Below are 14,388 nucleotides of genomic sequence, written 5' to 3'. Positions count from 1 at the left end.
ATGTGTGTTCCACTATAACTTTTGCCAGGAAAGAAGAAACATTTACCAAGGTTAGCCATGCTGCGTGAATTGATTTTATATATAAAAAAAGACAAATAATCCAAGGGATAACATGTAGAGTGTGAACACTTCTTACCAACATGGTCCTTTATGTCATAACAGGACAGACAATCACACATAACAAAATCATTACAACATTAAGCATAAAAACCCCCATAAAACCCTAAGGTCATTCTGCATATGAAAAATAACAGCAATGAACTTATATGCCTGTCCTATCATCCCTCCCGAGCAATCTAAAATTACACTAATAATATATACTGTATGTCAAAATCCTTCACAATAAAGCTCTAATGTAGAAGCAATACAAGCTTTTACAATAATAAAATGCAATGAAATAATATTTTTTTTAAAAAAAACACAATAAAATGATCAGGACCTGCCCAATGTGATGTATACACAAAATAAAATACTTGATGGTAGGGCAGACTTTATTTTGGAGAGGAGGTATGTTTTGGCAGATGAAAAATGCAGTCTGAAAGAATGTGTATCCCACTACAGCTTCTACTTGGAAAGAAGTAACTCACCAATATTTGCTGACATTATTACTTATGATCTGAAGTATACACAGAATATAATGTTTGCTGGCAGTGCATCATCAGTGCATTACATAGAGGAGATATCAGAGGGTAACTGGGTCGTTCCATGGGAACCGTTCAGATTGGAGCTATGAAGATCTTTGGTGGAAGCTAAATGTAGAATTTTGTATTTCACAGCATGAAGAAAATGTTTGACCTGCAAATATGAGGGATCATGAGTCAATTGGCCCCTGGGTGCAGACATGCCAAAGGCCCCACTACTTCTACTACGCAGGAGCAAGACACAGACTTTAGCGGTTTTGGCCCCTCTTTATTTATTTTAATGTTTTGTATCTCTTTGTAGTCGTCATGCATCAGTTTAGGTTAGGTTTGTGTCTCTTTTTGTGGTCATTTTGAGTCCCTTCCTGGTTGGTACGTACAATGACGTGCTATATGAGAATTTTGGGCTCCTGGCCCTGTGCCCAGTAGGCCTGCTTATTAATCCATCCATGTGTATTTTGCAAGCTTAAGCACATTTTTTTTTACATACCCATTTTATCTAGATATCAGCCTGTGATGGGGTGGAATGTGAGGGGGTGGAAATATTCAAAGAAGCCTTATAAGGCCAAAATTCTTTCAGTGATCAAAGCCAACACCATATTAAGCATGCTGCTAAATGAAAAATATCATGTTTCATACAAACACATCTTAAAAATCAGTTTTTGCCATGTTAATTGCATGATGGTATGGATATTTTATGCTTACCAGAAATATTGTATCATATCATATGTACCAAAAATGTCCCTAAAAGAGAATCACAACCCCTCCACTGGTTCTAGTATTACATTTTAGGCTACTGCAGTTCTGCATGTTTTTTTTGCCATATCCTGGCAGAGGCTATTGTTTGATTGCTGTGGGTTGGTACAATCGATGTCAAACATGTGCCGTCTCTCTATTTCAATATTTAAGTAGATGAACAAGTGAAAAACTAGAATGTAATATGACTGTTAAAGTGTCAATCGTCTATGCTGCACTGCCTGTATACTTTATGTATTTATTTATGTACTTTCTCATGATAAATAATACAAGGAAATGAGATTTCAAATGTCCAGAGACGGATGACCCCCAAATTTCTCTGCAAATTTGGTCCCCCCAGTGTTGACTCCATGGCTACAGCCTATAAGTGACATTTTGCAGGAGGGGGTCAGGGGAGGGGCCCTGACATTTTGGGGTCCGGGGCCTGGGCCAAGTAGGCCGATTCTGTAATTCCAATCCATGGGTGTGACAAGGTGGAACATACATCTAATGGACACACATACATCATGCTATTTTCACCAGTATATATATGTATATATATTTTCTAAATTTGATAAACACATTTCCCACAAAAAGGGAAGCATTTAAACTAAGATTTTTTTTTAATCTATACAACATTTATTGAGTGGGTTGTTGTGAGTGTGAGTGAGTGTTACCTCACATAAATGTGAAAAATGGTCAGAACAGACATGAGAAAATGAACATGAATTAACATAGGAATACAGAAAATGGTACATAAATAAATAATGCAATTTTATAATTTTATTTTATTTTACTTCTTGCTAAAAAGTACACTTTATTTAGTGTATTTAGACACATTTAGAAAGCAACATTGAAAACACTGAATAATACCCTAACAACAGTTTGGATGCACACCGCTGCAGAGCAGTGTCTAAAATGACCACTAGATGTCACTGTTTGTTCACCACTTTTACTGCGAGAACTTTCTATAAATCTATAAAACGTGTCCAGGCTTTTGGTACACTTAAAACCTCTCACATAAATTCATATAAATTAAAATATATCATATATAAGTATATACTAAGGGAACAGTAGAGGTGAGCCGACAGCTACGTGAGGCGTGTTGACGTGTGACGCTGCCTCTGCTGCTGCTGCTCACAGGTGAGTTCAATTAAAAGTTAATGAGCCTCCTTCACTGTCTGACGAGAGACAGCAGGTAATTTTGAAGGAAAGAGAAAGTCACCGTGACCTGTTGGCGTCAAGTGTAAAAATACATACACAATGAGTGATTCAGAACAGCAACAAGTAAGTCAGAGTCATTTGGCTGCTTTTTATTGTGTGTGTATTGTTGTGTTGAGCGAGCTGCAGGTGTAAATATGGGGCGAACACGGTGTGCTAACAAGCTAATCAGGTATTCAGTGCATGCTAGCTAAATAATGGCTGTGGAAATGTGACGTTTTTATAAATAATATGGATACAGACAGAAGTTACTTCTTTCTCTCAGTGTCTCCTGGCTTATTTGATATATTTAACCCCACAGGAGGCTGAGAAGGTGTGTGAGCCTCAGTGGCCTGAGAATGGAGGGGAGTGGAGTGATGGAGAGGATGGGACCAACATGGACTGTGGGCTCTTGCAGGCCATGGCTGAGGAAGATGAGGAGATAAACGTCTACAACGAGGAGACGTTTGGAATGGGTGTGTAGACATGTTTCATTTTACAGCTGGGTGGAATAAAATAAAATCCTGTTTCTTGTAGCCACTAAGAAAAGATAAATGTTTAGCTCCTTTTTTCTACATGCATCTGTATCGTAGACCTCAATCCACATGGGACCACAGAGGACCCCAGCAGCAATCTCCTTCAGTTTGGAGAGCCACCACCTACGCTCCCAACACCAACGCCACCACCTTTACCAGACCCCAAACCATCATCCCGCCACAGCTCCCCCTCCCCTCCCAGACAGAGGCCACAGTACCTGCCCCGGGCTCCCCCAGGGCAGCGTGGCAGAGGCAGGGGACAGAGAGGAGGGCTGGGCCGAGGCCAGATGTTTGAAGACCCAGCTGTGATGAGGATAGTGGAGGGGCGACCGAGTCTCAAGGTGATGCAGGTTAAATTTGTTGTCTGAAATGTGGGCAGCTCACATGACAGCAGCTTGTCTTCATGTTGATCTGTTGTGGTTTTTCAGACTCTTGACAGTGCCATAGTGGACTGTGGGAATGCCGTGATGTACCAGCGGACCTTTGAGCATGATGTAAGTGCCAGTTGTTTTGTTTTATACACGTTTGCGAAGTTTCCTTACATTTTTAATTTTTCTTTTCCCCTTCAGTATATGTCGCCCTCTTCTAGAAAGACTAGAAGAATCTCAGGATCAATACTTCAGGTAAAGATCACTAAGAATACACATAACCATCCGTATAATAGTGGTTACCTCAACAAACAACTCTTATTTTGATGTCTGTGTTTCTTAGGACAGTGCTATAGTGTGTGTGATTGACGGTCACAGAGGCAGAGGTCAGTACCTACCCTCCAACTTCCTGGAAGTGCCATATCCTGTCTCACCCTTCAGGGGCAGGAGAGGGGAACACAGAGGATCCTACTCCAGGAGACAGTTTGGCCACAGAGGCCCCTCGCAGGTGGAGGAATCATTTTCTTTACCAGATAATCTTTCTGTGTAAAGGAATAGTTGGACATTTATAGTTTTTGGGTGCTGGGGTTTGGATGAGAAAATCGATACCTCTCATGTCTATAAATATGATGCTGAAAAGCTCACTGATAGACATCTTTTCTGTGTTTTTGCTTTTGTGCGCATATAAGAAAAGGACACAGTGACTTCCTAGAGTTTCACCTTCAGTTTGAGGTTGCAGGTAACCAGTGAAGATGCCACAAAATCACGGCACCCAGCCAAGAAAGAGTCTGGTGCTTAAGTGTTATCTTCGGTATTTTGCAGCCTGTTTCCCATATTGCTGTGTCTAAGTGACTAATCAAGGGGCAGTTTGTGAAATTGGTCCAGTATTGAGTGACGTCATTGCAGCCGGCAGCTGTGAAAAAGACTTCAGTGTCGGTGTATGTTTGCTAAAAGTGCTTATTTTTGCCACTGACAGGCTCAAGTAAGTGTCTGACAGAGGTGGACCTTTTAGTTAGAGTAGAATTCTTTTTGTTTAACCAGAAACAGCCCTGAAATCCCTCTCACCAAACCCACCAGACTCCATTTAAATAAACAATAATTTTATTATCGTAGAACACACTTCATTCAAAGTCAATCGAAATAAAGTAAAACTCACTCAACTATTTTTGGCTCATTTTTTTTCACTGTTCCAGCAATTGTCAGCTCTGGTTTGGTTGAAATAAACCCTAAACTCACCCAGTTAGATGTCAAAGTATGCGACTTTATACATGCAAAAATTACTGTTTATTTAGCTGGAGTCCGGTGGGTTTGATGGTGGCAACTTTGGGGCTGTTGTGGTTAAACAAAGGATCTTAGTCTTTAACACAAAGGTCTGTCTCTGTAGGGATCCTTTCCACAGTGTTGTCAGACACATTATAATAATCTGATCTCACTCAGTAGTGGACCAGTTTCAAAAATTGCTGTCCCTGTTAGTCAATTAGGATCAAAAACATGGGAAAGTAGGCTCCAGTGGAAAAAGACCAAGGTTAGACTGTCAGTGCCAGATTATTTCTAGGGCACGTGCAGTGATTTATGGCGTCTCCACGGGGGACAACCTTGCAGTGCAGATGAATCCCTAGGAAGTTGCTGTGTCCTTTCACACTTTGCTTTTTGTATGAGTTAGTCCCTTCCACATTTGCAGTCTCGATGCTAAGCTAACTGGCTGTTGGCTCCATCTACATATTTAGAGTCCGCATCAGCATGGCTTTTATTGTCACAAAAAAACACACCGCAATTAGGAGTGCTACTCCTGTAAAGTGCTGATAGTTAAAACCACATCTTCCATACATTCAATCATCCAATCCTCACACTGGACATACTTTGCTTGACAGAGCTCAACAAGCAAAAATGGATATGGGCGTAGTATCCATTTTCTCGTCTGAATATCTACAACAAAGTAAATGTTCCTCCTAAAATGTTAAACTGGTCCTTTAAACAAACACATTGTCATTTCCTCGCTGAATCTTAGTTTTTCTTGCAGATGCATGCACCCATGGTACCAGGATCGCCCATCTTCGCACGCCAGCCATTGACCCCACGGCAACATTTCAATCAGGTTTATTCCATAATATATTACATCTGTTCTGATACATTTAAGTCAATAGCAAAAACGTTCACAAAGAGCTGTGTCCGTCTACTTTTGTCTGTTCTGATGCTCTCATGTTTCCTACTACCCCACCTTGCCCCTCCTCTCCTCAGTCTCTGACTCCGAAGATGATGCAGCTTCGCTTTGGTGCCAACTCACCGAGGCCGTCCCCCTGTTACAGCCCCTCGTCTAATCCAGTGCAGCATTTCAGGTGTGTCACGATCTCGTGTATCTCTCAGAAATGTTTGCTTTGTGGCCTGAAATATTTGTCAGTGAAGTTTGAGCTTCAGACATATTTATGACTCTGCGGTCTTGCTCATCCCTTGTGAGTATATTAAACTCTCTCCACTGACCTCACATTCATAAATTTCATTCAATCCCTGGCATTGATATGTGTAGCTCTACCTTCTGAAGATAAAAGATGCAGCTGTACATCCCTTAGACAGATTCTTTATGTAAAGGATAAAGCTGACTTTACTGGAGGCCTAAATGTAACCAGACTGACGTAGGCTGTGCACCCTGTCACGAAACCTGAATTTAAACTACAGTACATCACTCGATACCTCTTTCAGTACCATGGCAAAAAGGAGAGAAGTCCTAGGCACACAATTTTTCTTTTTATAGTGATGGTACAGAAAAAAAAAAATCAATGAACATACGCCTCCAGTGACATGGTGGGTTTGTTGCTGGAGAGAATACTCTAAAAGCCACAGTTGGAGGACCAGATGATTTTCATCCCCATTGTTTCATTTGTGCAGCCTTGACTTGAAAACCTGATTCCAGAGCTGTTTTTTATTTTTGTTTTTTTAACAGCATTGGTATTGTCGTTTTACATACATAGCATCAAAAAGTATCTGTCTTTTTGACAGCTATAATCTTGACGACCGTAGTACACTTAACTTCTAAAAGTGCAAGTTAACAATGAAGATATAAATATCTAAACCAGTGATTCCTATGCGGTCCAGCCAAGGGGTCCAGATTTCTCCTTAGTCATTAGTTTAAAGTCCACACAGTTTAATATATTCAGTGCTTTACTTCCATTTGGCTATGTCATTGAGCAAGTTTGCTGCCTCTATTAAGTAGCTGTCCGGTACTCACTCACTCTCAGGCAGAAAACTGGCACTTCAAAATGAAAGCTTTGTGCTGGAAATTCCCCGAACGTCAAAACAAAATTGACACAATATGGAGTCACCTGAGGTTGAATTAAAGTTTCTTTTTGCTTCTGCGTACACTTGACACAATGTGCACGCAGTTGCTGTGTGCCTGTCATTGTTTTGTGTCCTGTTGGTCTGTGTCGCTATGGATTACCCCGCCAAGGCGCTTGGGGGCATGGTGTTCTTTTATATATCTACCTAGACTCTGTGATATCCATGGTTGTTGCTCGTTCATTGTTTGTTTATCTTCCGGCTTTGCTCTAGTCACAGTGAAGATGGCGACCAAGAGAGAAGGCTGTTGCTGGAGCTTGAAATGATCGACATTGAACAACAAATGCTTTTATTACAAATGTTACAACGACGAAGAGAGAGGCGACTGCGCCGGTGGTCTGTACGCCCATTGAATGTCTTGAGGCTGACTACGGGTGAATATGTGACACTGAAGCAGGAAATGAAACCTTGCGAAATGCTGGAAATGATGTAGTTTGAAGGACCAATCATAGCTCTTGCGGTCTGCGTTTGGTCTGCGTTGCCATCTCTGCAAAGCCCTCCGCGTTGTAGGTGCACAGTGCAGTAGCATAAACCTTGCTTTAGAATCGACCCGCGACCCACCATTTGGGAACCACTACTCTAAACTAATCTTTTATCAGCCCGGCAGTGGGGAAACTTGTAGTTCTGCAGCAAGGGATGGTGCAGTAACACACATCAGTAAGAAAAAAACAAGATATAAGTAAACAGTAAAAACAAAAAAAGCGATAAATGAAAGTGATTAAATGAAACAAGACACTTATCTAAAGCTGGGACCACGTGTGTCCTGGGGTCCCTTGAAAGGCGCTATAAAAAATGTGAGTTATTACTGAAGATGGACTTTACAATAAAGTAGTTTATCCAGATTATCAACATGTATTGCACGTCTGTCCGTCCTGGAAGATGGATCCCTCCGCAGTTGCTCTTCCTGAGGTTTCTACCATTTTGTTCCCTGTTAAACGGATTCTAGATAAACAATAAACAAGATGTTACATGTGGTTCAGGGCCAAACTTCTGTTTAATGTGCACGTATGTTATTATTTTAGGCACTGACAGAATGATTTCGATCCATTTCTCCTCAAATTTCAGTAGCCGCTTTTTCTTGAAACATCAGTTATTCCTGTAAATATACACTGTATCCACCTCTTCAAAGATTGAGCGAGCTGTTTTGCCCATGGAGAACTGTGTAATTCACTCATATAAAAGCCTTCTCATTTATTCTATCCTCTGCCATTTTGATCAGACTGTTCCACAGTCGGATCATTTCACATTTTCATTGCACCGCTCCTGGTACTCAGCCCATGTCTTTCTGAATTGCTGGAATAGGAGCAAATCTATGAACCCTCAGAAAACATTGTAGGGCTGTATACATGTAGCAGAGCACACTGTTTAATATATGTACAAGTGTTGAATGTATCCGGGACTCTTTTAAATGTGAAGTTGTTTGACCTGCAGGTACCCAGGTCTGGTCACACAGCTCCACCCTCAACATAAAAGATTGCTCAGGCAAAAACAACGCATATTCCAAAGGTTGGTGCGACATCACTTATCAAAGAACTTGTTTTCATATCTAGTATGTTGTGAGGAAGGAATAGGCTTAATGAAAGAACAATATGGTCTGTTGGTAGAAAACCAGAGGGCTGGGATCCTTACTGTAATCTGATGACCGCCAAAGAGAAGGAGTGGATCACCAGGCTGCAGATGATCCAGCTGCAGAGTGAGAATCCGTACCATGAGGACTACTATTACCAGGTATCATGTCTGTGCTCCAGTGTCGTGACATGAACAAAGACTGAGCATTTCATGGCTCTGGTATTTTAACTTTTTACTTTGTCACAGGAGTACTATCGGCGAATAGAAGCGAAGATGGCAGAGGAGGAGCTGGGCATCAGGGGCAAGAGAGAGCCGCCCAAGCTCACCACGCCTTACGTCACAAAAACGGATGCTTACACACCAGGTTTTTCTCTTGTCACCCTTTCATCTTATTTCACTCAAGAGAGACTCGTTTTTATAGTAAAGAGAATATTTATTAATATGCGCACATAAGCATGAAGATAGAAGATGGAGAAGTGCCACTGATCTGGATGAGTAGAGAAATGAGCTTTTGTTGAGCTCGTCCTGGACTCTGGACACAATGGCTGGAGGTGAACGGGGTGGAGGAAGGTGCAAAGATTCTGCCTAAAATGACAGCTGACAGCAGCAGAGGAGAGAGCAGATTTAAAATTTTGCAGTGGCATCCTGATTGGCCGAAAGAGATCGTGGCAAAGTTTGATTGGATAATGAGCGAACACCCATAGTCAGCTGACTAGAGGAAGCAGTGGGAGTGGGATGGAGAGAATTGTGATTGAATGAACACAAAAAATTTAACTTATGCTGTGCTTCATTAGACCAGATTTGATTGCCTTGACACTTAGAATAATAATCTGAGCCTGTCTGTGGTAAAAACAAGAACTTTCAGTGAACGGTAATTGATGGTGCACAAATTTCTGATTGGTTACATTGCAGCCTGTTTTGCGGCTACCAGCTGCAGTGCTCCTGCTCAGTACTGGACCAGTTTCAAAAACTGAGTTTGTTGCTCAGTTTTGCCTCTCAGGCTATGCACAGGTTGTTGGGGCTGTATGTAGTCTGTCTCTTCATGCACATGTTGGTGAAGGTTCTCAGTCAGCCAGGTCATGGTATTCCTCAGTGATATATCATAGGCAACTGGATTTGCTTCCAGAGATCTAGATCTCACGTGTGACCTCAACGACTCTGCAAGGATTCATACCTACAGAGTTTAAAGTCTGTGTCTCTGCACCAGTCAGTTAGAACTGTAGAAGCTTCTTGGGTGAGAGGTGAAACGTCTTCAAGAAGGTCAAGCAAGTCCAGTTTCCTACAATATAGCAACTAGTTGTTTTTTTTTTTAATTATTATTTTATTGACTTCATTGTCCCCCCCCCCCCCCCCAATTTTGAAACCAAACCCACACTGTTAGGTGAAAGAGTAATGCATGATCTGTATCTACTCCAGCTTACAGTGCTGAACATGTTTTCCTACAACTGTAAAAGTCTTTTCCTCTTCCAGTCGTGCACATCGAAGGCTCTCTGGGTCAAGTTGCTGTGTCCACATGTTACTCTCCTCGCCGTGCCATCAGTGCAGTTCATGCAGTCCAAGCTCAGGGTCCACTCGAGGTGAATATGTTTTCGAGACAACTTCTGAAGTGTATTGATCTGCCCTCCCTCATACTGAGACTTATTTCCCCCTCACAGGAGCAGAAAGACACCAGACAACAGCGGTTAGAGGTCCTCAGCAAAATAGAAAAGGTACCTGCTGAGCACTTGTTTTGATGCAGCGAGATGCGTTTTATTGACATTAACCAACACCCTGGCACTCCTGTTCTGCCCTGCAGTTGTTCATGGCTCTGTTGGAGGTCGAGGAGACGGAGAGGATGAAAACCACTGTCTCATCTGAAGCAGAGGAAAGCAGAGTGAGGGAGAAGTCGCAGAAGAAAGTGCAGCACATCTACTCCCAGCTGCAACATCACAGTCCCCTGTGAGTTATACACACACCTCACCATTAAGGAGAAGTGATGCATATTGTGTAAATATTGCTGATGAAAAGGGGATACATTTATAATAAATGTATATAGTTATAGTTTACATTGTCTTGGATGTTGAATTCACACAATTAATTTTCTCAAATTTTTTGATGCAGAGATTCAGGCGTGGAGTTTCTTCCTTTCCTGCTGGTCTCAAAAGGCAAAACGCTAATCGCCCGTCTGCTCCCGTTCCTGAAACATGATTCTGCACGGAAAATCTTGAGCATTGTGACTTCTAACCTTCCCACGCTGATGAGCAGAGATGCAGAGGAGGTGAGTATGCTCTTCTTAGCTCAGCTGAGCACAGACTCTGTTGTGATTGAAAGCACATAGATGTTTGAACTTATATATTTTTGCCACGTGTCTTTCAAAAGGTCAAGAATGAACTTCCATGTTTAAAACCTGTTTGTTTTGTTGTGAAGCAGTTAAAGGAGATTAAAGTGTGTTTTTGGTCATGTAAGATTATTTGTATTAATCCTCATCATTATCCTCATATCCTCTTTTTAGGCCCTTCCAGTGCTCTACCCACCTCTTCGAAATGTGATTGGAGGGCTGACGTTCAGTCAGCTAATTTGCGTCCTCAAAGATCTGACATCATCTGAGTCATTGACAACATACGAGTCCCTCACGCTGGCATGTCAGAACAAGGTCTGTTCTTTCTGGTGCTTCATGGCATTTATTTAAAGCGGACCCATCATGCTCTTTTTCAGGTTTTATACTTGTATTTTGGGTTTCTAATGGAACATGTTTCTATGTTTCAGTGTCCAAAAAACACCTTTTTCCTCATACTGTCTGTGCTGGTACACCTGTATTCACCTTCTGTCTGAGATGCTCCATTTTAGCACCTGTCTCTTTAAGTTGGCCTCCCGAAAAAGCCCAGTCTGCTGTGATTGGTCAGTAGGTCTTCGTATCTCGGCGTCTCTGCACCATCAGTGCAACTGTGGAATGACTGTAATGGAGTGTAGCAGCACTTTCTATCACGAAAAATCACCAATAAAAGCTTCTAAACCAAAGTTCTCACAACCAGACATGTTCCAGCAGGATTATAGTCTGAAAATGGGGAGAGTTAGATAACATCGTCAACCAAGATTACATGTTTTACCTGACATTAGCATGTAGCTATATGTAGCATTGTATGTAATGAAAACACTTGCGTTAGCGTGTCTGGAGCAGATGACCATACAAAGAACCTGTAACAATCTGACGTCAGCTGGTAGCAAGAGTTGGAAAAAAAAAAACCTCCTTATTTGAAATTTTGTCATTTTTAATATGAACATCTGACATTGTAACGTTATATATGACGGAAAATATTGGAAAAGCATAATGGCTGTCCTTTAAGGCCATTTTTGCCTTGAACTTAAGTGACCATTTTTCCTCATTCATTTCCCCTCAGTTTGGACTGTCCCTGCTGTACGCGCTCCTGTCCCAAGGAGAGAAGCTGCTGTCCTCAAGCGTTCCTCTGGAGCCCAGCATCGGTGACTTTGAGACCTGGTGGGGATTTTAAGGCTGTTAATTCATGATAGGAGACAACTTTAACTTTATTACAAGAACATGACATCAGTGTTCCTGTTGTCATTTAGGACCGACACAATATTCCAGGTGGCGGGACAGCTGTCCCAGTGTTCACTGGTGGAGCCGCTCCTCCTGCCCTCAAACCTGCTCACCCTCTTCTGTCGTTACCTGGACAAGCGCACGGTGCATCAGCTGAAAAGTAACATGGAGTAAGTCTCTTTTAACATGTTTTGATATATCATATGTATTGGGTGGATGATAATTACCCAATATCTTTATTTAGGTCTGCAACCGGATTCCTGGCTCTTCCATCTTAAGGTGGACGTAAAATAATGACACGTTCAGCTAATGACCAGGATGTAATGAGCACTAGAGTTAAAGGAGCAGACGCACAGCTCTGACAATAATTCCTGTGTTCATTAATAACAGAAGAATATAATGTACAAATGCTATGATTTTTTTTTTCCTCCTCTCCTCTGACCCTTCACATTTTTCACACTTAAACTGTTTCCCTTTTCTATTTCCTTTATCTGATCATTTTACTTTCCTCCCTTTTGGTCTCCAGTACGTCACATCAGTGCAAGTTATTCTGAAATTATTAGCCCAAAAGTTTTTTTGTTTATTGTAACCTTCCATAACAAGTGTTGCCATCATTTCATGAGATTGACATAAGGTGAGCTGGTAACATTACATTAACTAGTACATGAAGCTGAGTGTGGCTTCTATTAAATCCCAGTTACATTCAGGAAACTTACTGCGATAAATGCATTGGATCAGATATTGGTGACCAGGTTGAGGATTGTAGAGTAATTTATGACTGTATAGCCGAACCTATATGTTTATTATTATGATACTAACCATAAAGGAAGTGATCATGGCATGGTCCATCGTCATAAGCCATGCACTTTTGGGTTTTTTTTGTAAAAAGGAATGCATTGTGTATACATGTGTAGTCATACTAAATATGATGTATTTGATGTAATTTTTATTTATTATATTCATTTGGAAACAGTAATAATTTATATTGCACCCTTGTAGAGCACTTGCAACACAAATAAAAAAAAATCTTTCAAAATGCTCAACAGTTTGATCAAGTCTGCAAAAGCATGTAGGTACACTGTAGCCTTGGAGGACATGATCTGCTCCTTGTGCACACAAGTCCTCAAAATCAGATTTTAATGGAGTCTAGTTTGGGTGGTGCAGCGTGTCTTTATGGGCTCATTCTTCAGGGAACAAATTAACCTCAATGGAACAGTTCACCCCCAAATTAAAAATGCATATTTTTCCTCTTCCCTGTAGTGCCATTTATCAGTTGAGATTGTTTTGGTGTGAGTTGCAGAGTGTTGGAAATATCAGCCATAGAGATGTCTGCCTTCTCTCCAATATAATGGAACTATGTCACTCAGCTTGTGGTGCTCAAAGCACCAAAAAAATACATCTGAAATACTCAACAGCAATGTCTCTTAAAAGAAATCATGACTTGGTTACTCAAGATAATCCACAGACCTTGTTGAAGCAGTTTCATGTAGGAATGATTTTCTTACTACCGAACTACATCCACCAACTGTATCACTGCGCAGAAGGGAGTGTGCATCACTGTGAGCTAATTGAAATTACAGCCATGTCCATGAGTAGATGCATGCTTCCTTCTGCATGGTGATGGGGTTGATGCGTGTGACCTAATAAGTTGTTACAAATTAGGATATCGCCAAAAATCCAATATTATACATCCCTAGTTTTAAATATTACTCTCTAATGAAAATGAATGTGTTTGGCAAGTACTGAAGTATACTGCACAAGTATATTAAGAATTTGTTAAGAGATATTTTAATATAGTTTTCAACAATTCATCAAGACTGTCTTTGGATTCTTCAGTCACTTTGGATACTTGGGGGAAAAAAACTTTTTAAGGTCACCTGGGGTGAGTGACTGACACAATTAATACAAATACATTTTATCGGTTAATATTCCTTTAAAACAAAACCATTAAAAAGATTTGATCAGATTTCTTGTTTCTTTTGCTGAGGAAAGTTTTGAACTAAATCAATCAGATCTGTGCTGAAACGCCAGAGTGTGACATTCCTAAAGGGAGAAACTGGCAGCAGGACATGATGTGACTCCAGACTGGTTCAAAGAAAAGTCTATAACAGACATTTCTATGCAGAGCAGCATTTGTCAAATTAGAGTCACTGAGATAAAAGATGTGCAAAATACTCACAGGACAGTTTTGCCAAGTAAATACCTAGAACAGTCGGCGACTAATGAAGAGAGACAAAAATAGTAACAGTGGTGTGAAGCAGGCAGGAGCCAGACTGATCACTACTATAGTTACTGATTTGTTTGAATGTGATTGTAACAGCTGATAATATGTGCATGACTTCAGTGCTCTGCCAGTACACATACTTTGTAATGCAGTGTGCCCCTATACACGTCTGAGGCCCCTGTTTCTCTTGTACGACTGTTACGTGCCTTTTAATGTGTTTTGGTTTGTCTGTGACTCTATGAAGTCTTAGTGC

General features: G+C 41.0%; 1 protein-coding gene across 2 annotated transcripts; it reads left to right on the top strand.

Annotated features, from left to right (window-relative positions):
* The first annotated feature begins 2,378 nt into the window (after window positions 1–2,378).
* patl2 (PAT1 homolog 2) lies at window positions 2,379–12,870 on the top strand. Of its 2 annotated transcripts, none has more exons than XM_049563434.1 (19): window positions 2,379–2,516; window positions 2,896–3,049; window positions 3,167–3,450; window positions 3,538–3,603; window positions 3,679–3,732; window positions 3,821–3,985; window positions 5,498–5,572; window positions 5,716–5,813; window positions 8,239–8,313; window positions 8,412–8,535; window positions 8,623–8,740; window positions 9,847–9,953; window positions 10,032–10,085; window positions 10,172–10,314; window positions 10,477–10,633; window positions 10,868–11,008; window positions 11,754–11,851; window positions 11,941–12,081; window positions 12,156–12,870. In XM_049563434.1, the coding sequence occupies exons 2-19, from the start codon at window positions 2,971–2,973 to the stop codon at window positions 12,187–12,189; spliced, it is 2,013 nt and encodes a 670-aa protein (XP_049419391.1). In that variant the 5' UTR covers window positions 2,379–2,516; window positions 2,896–2,970; the 3' UTR covers window positions 12,190–12,870. The 2 variants fall into 2 exon arrangements, with proteins under 2 accessions (XP_049419391.1, XP_049419390.1); XM_049563433.1 differs by lacking the exon at window positions 2,379–2,516 and adding an exon at window positions 2,527–2,660.
* Window positions 12,871–14,388: the final 1,518 nt, after the last annotated feature.

This window comes from Epinephelus fuscoguttatus, linkage group LG20 (assembly GCF_011397635.1).
Source record: "Epinephelus fuscoguttatus linkage group LG20, E.fuscoguttatus.final_Chr_v1".
NCBI lineage: Eukaryota > Metazoa > Chordata > Actinopteri > Perciformes > Serranidae > Epinephelus > Epinephelus fuscoguttatus.
Note: the sequence above shows the minus strand (reverse complement) of the source record. Positions and strands in the feature narration are given on the sequence as shown.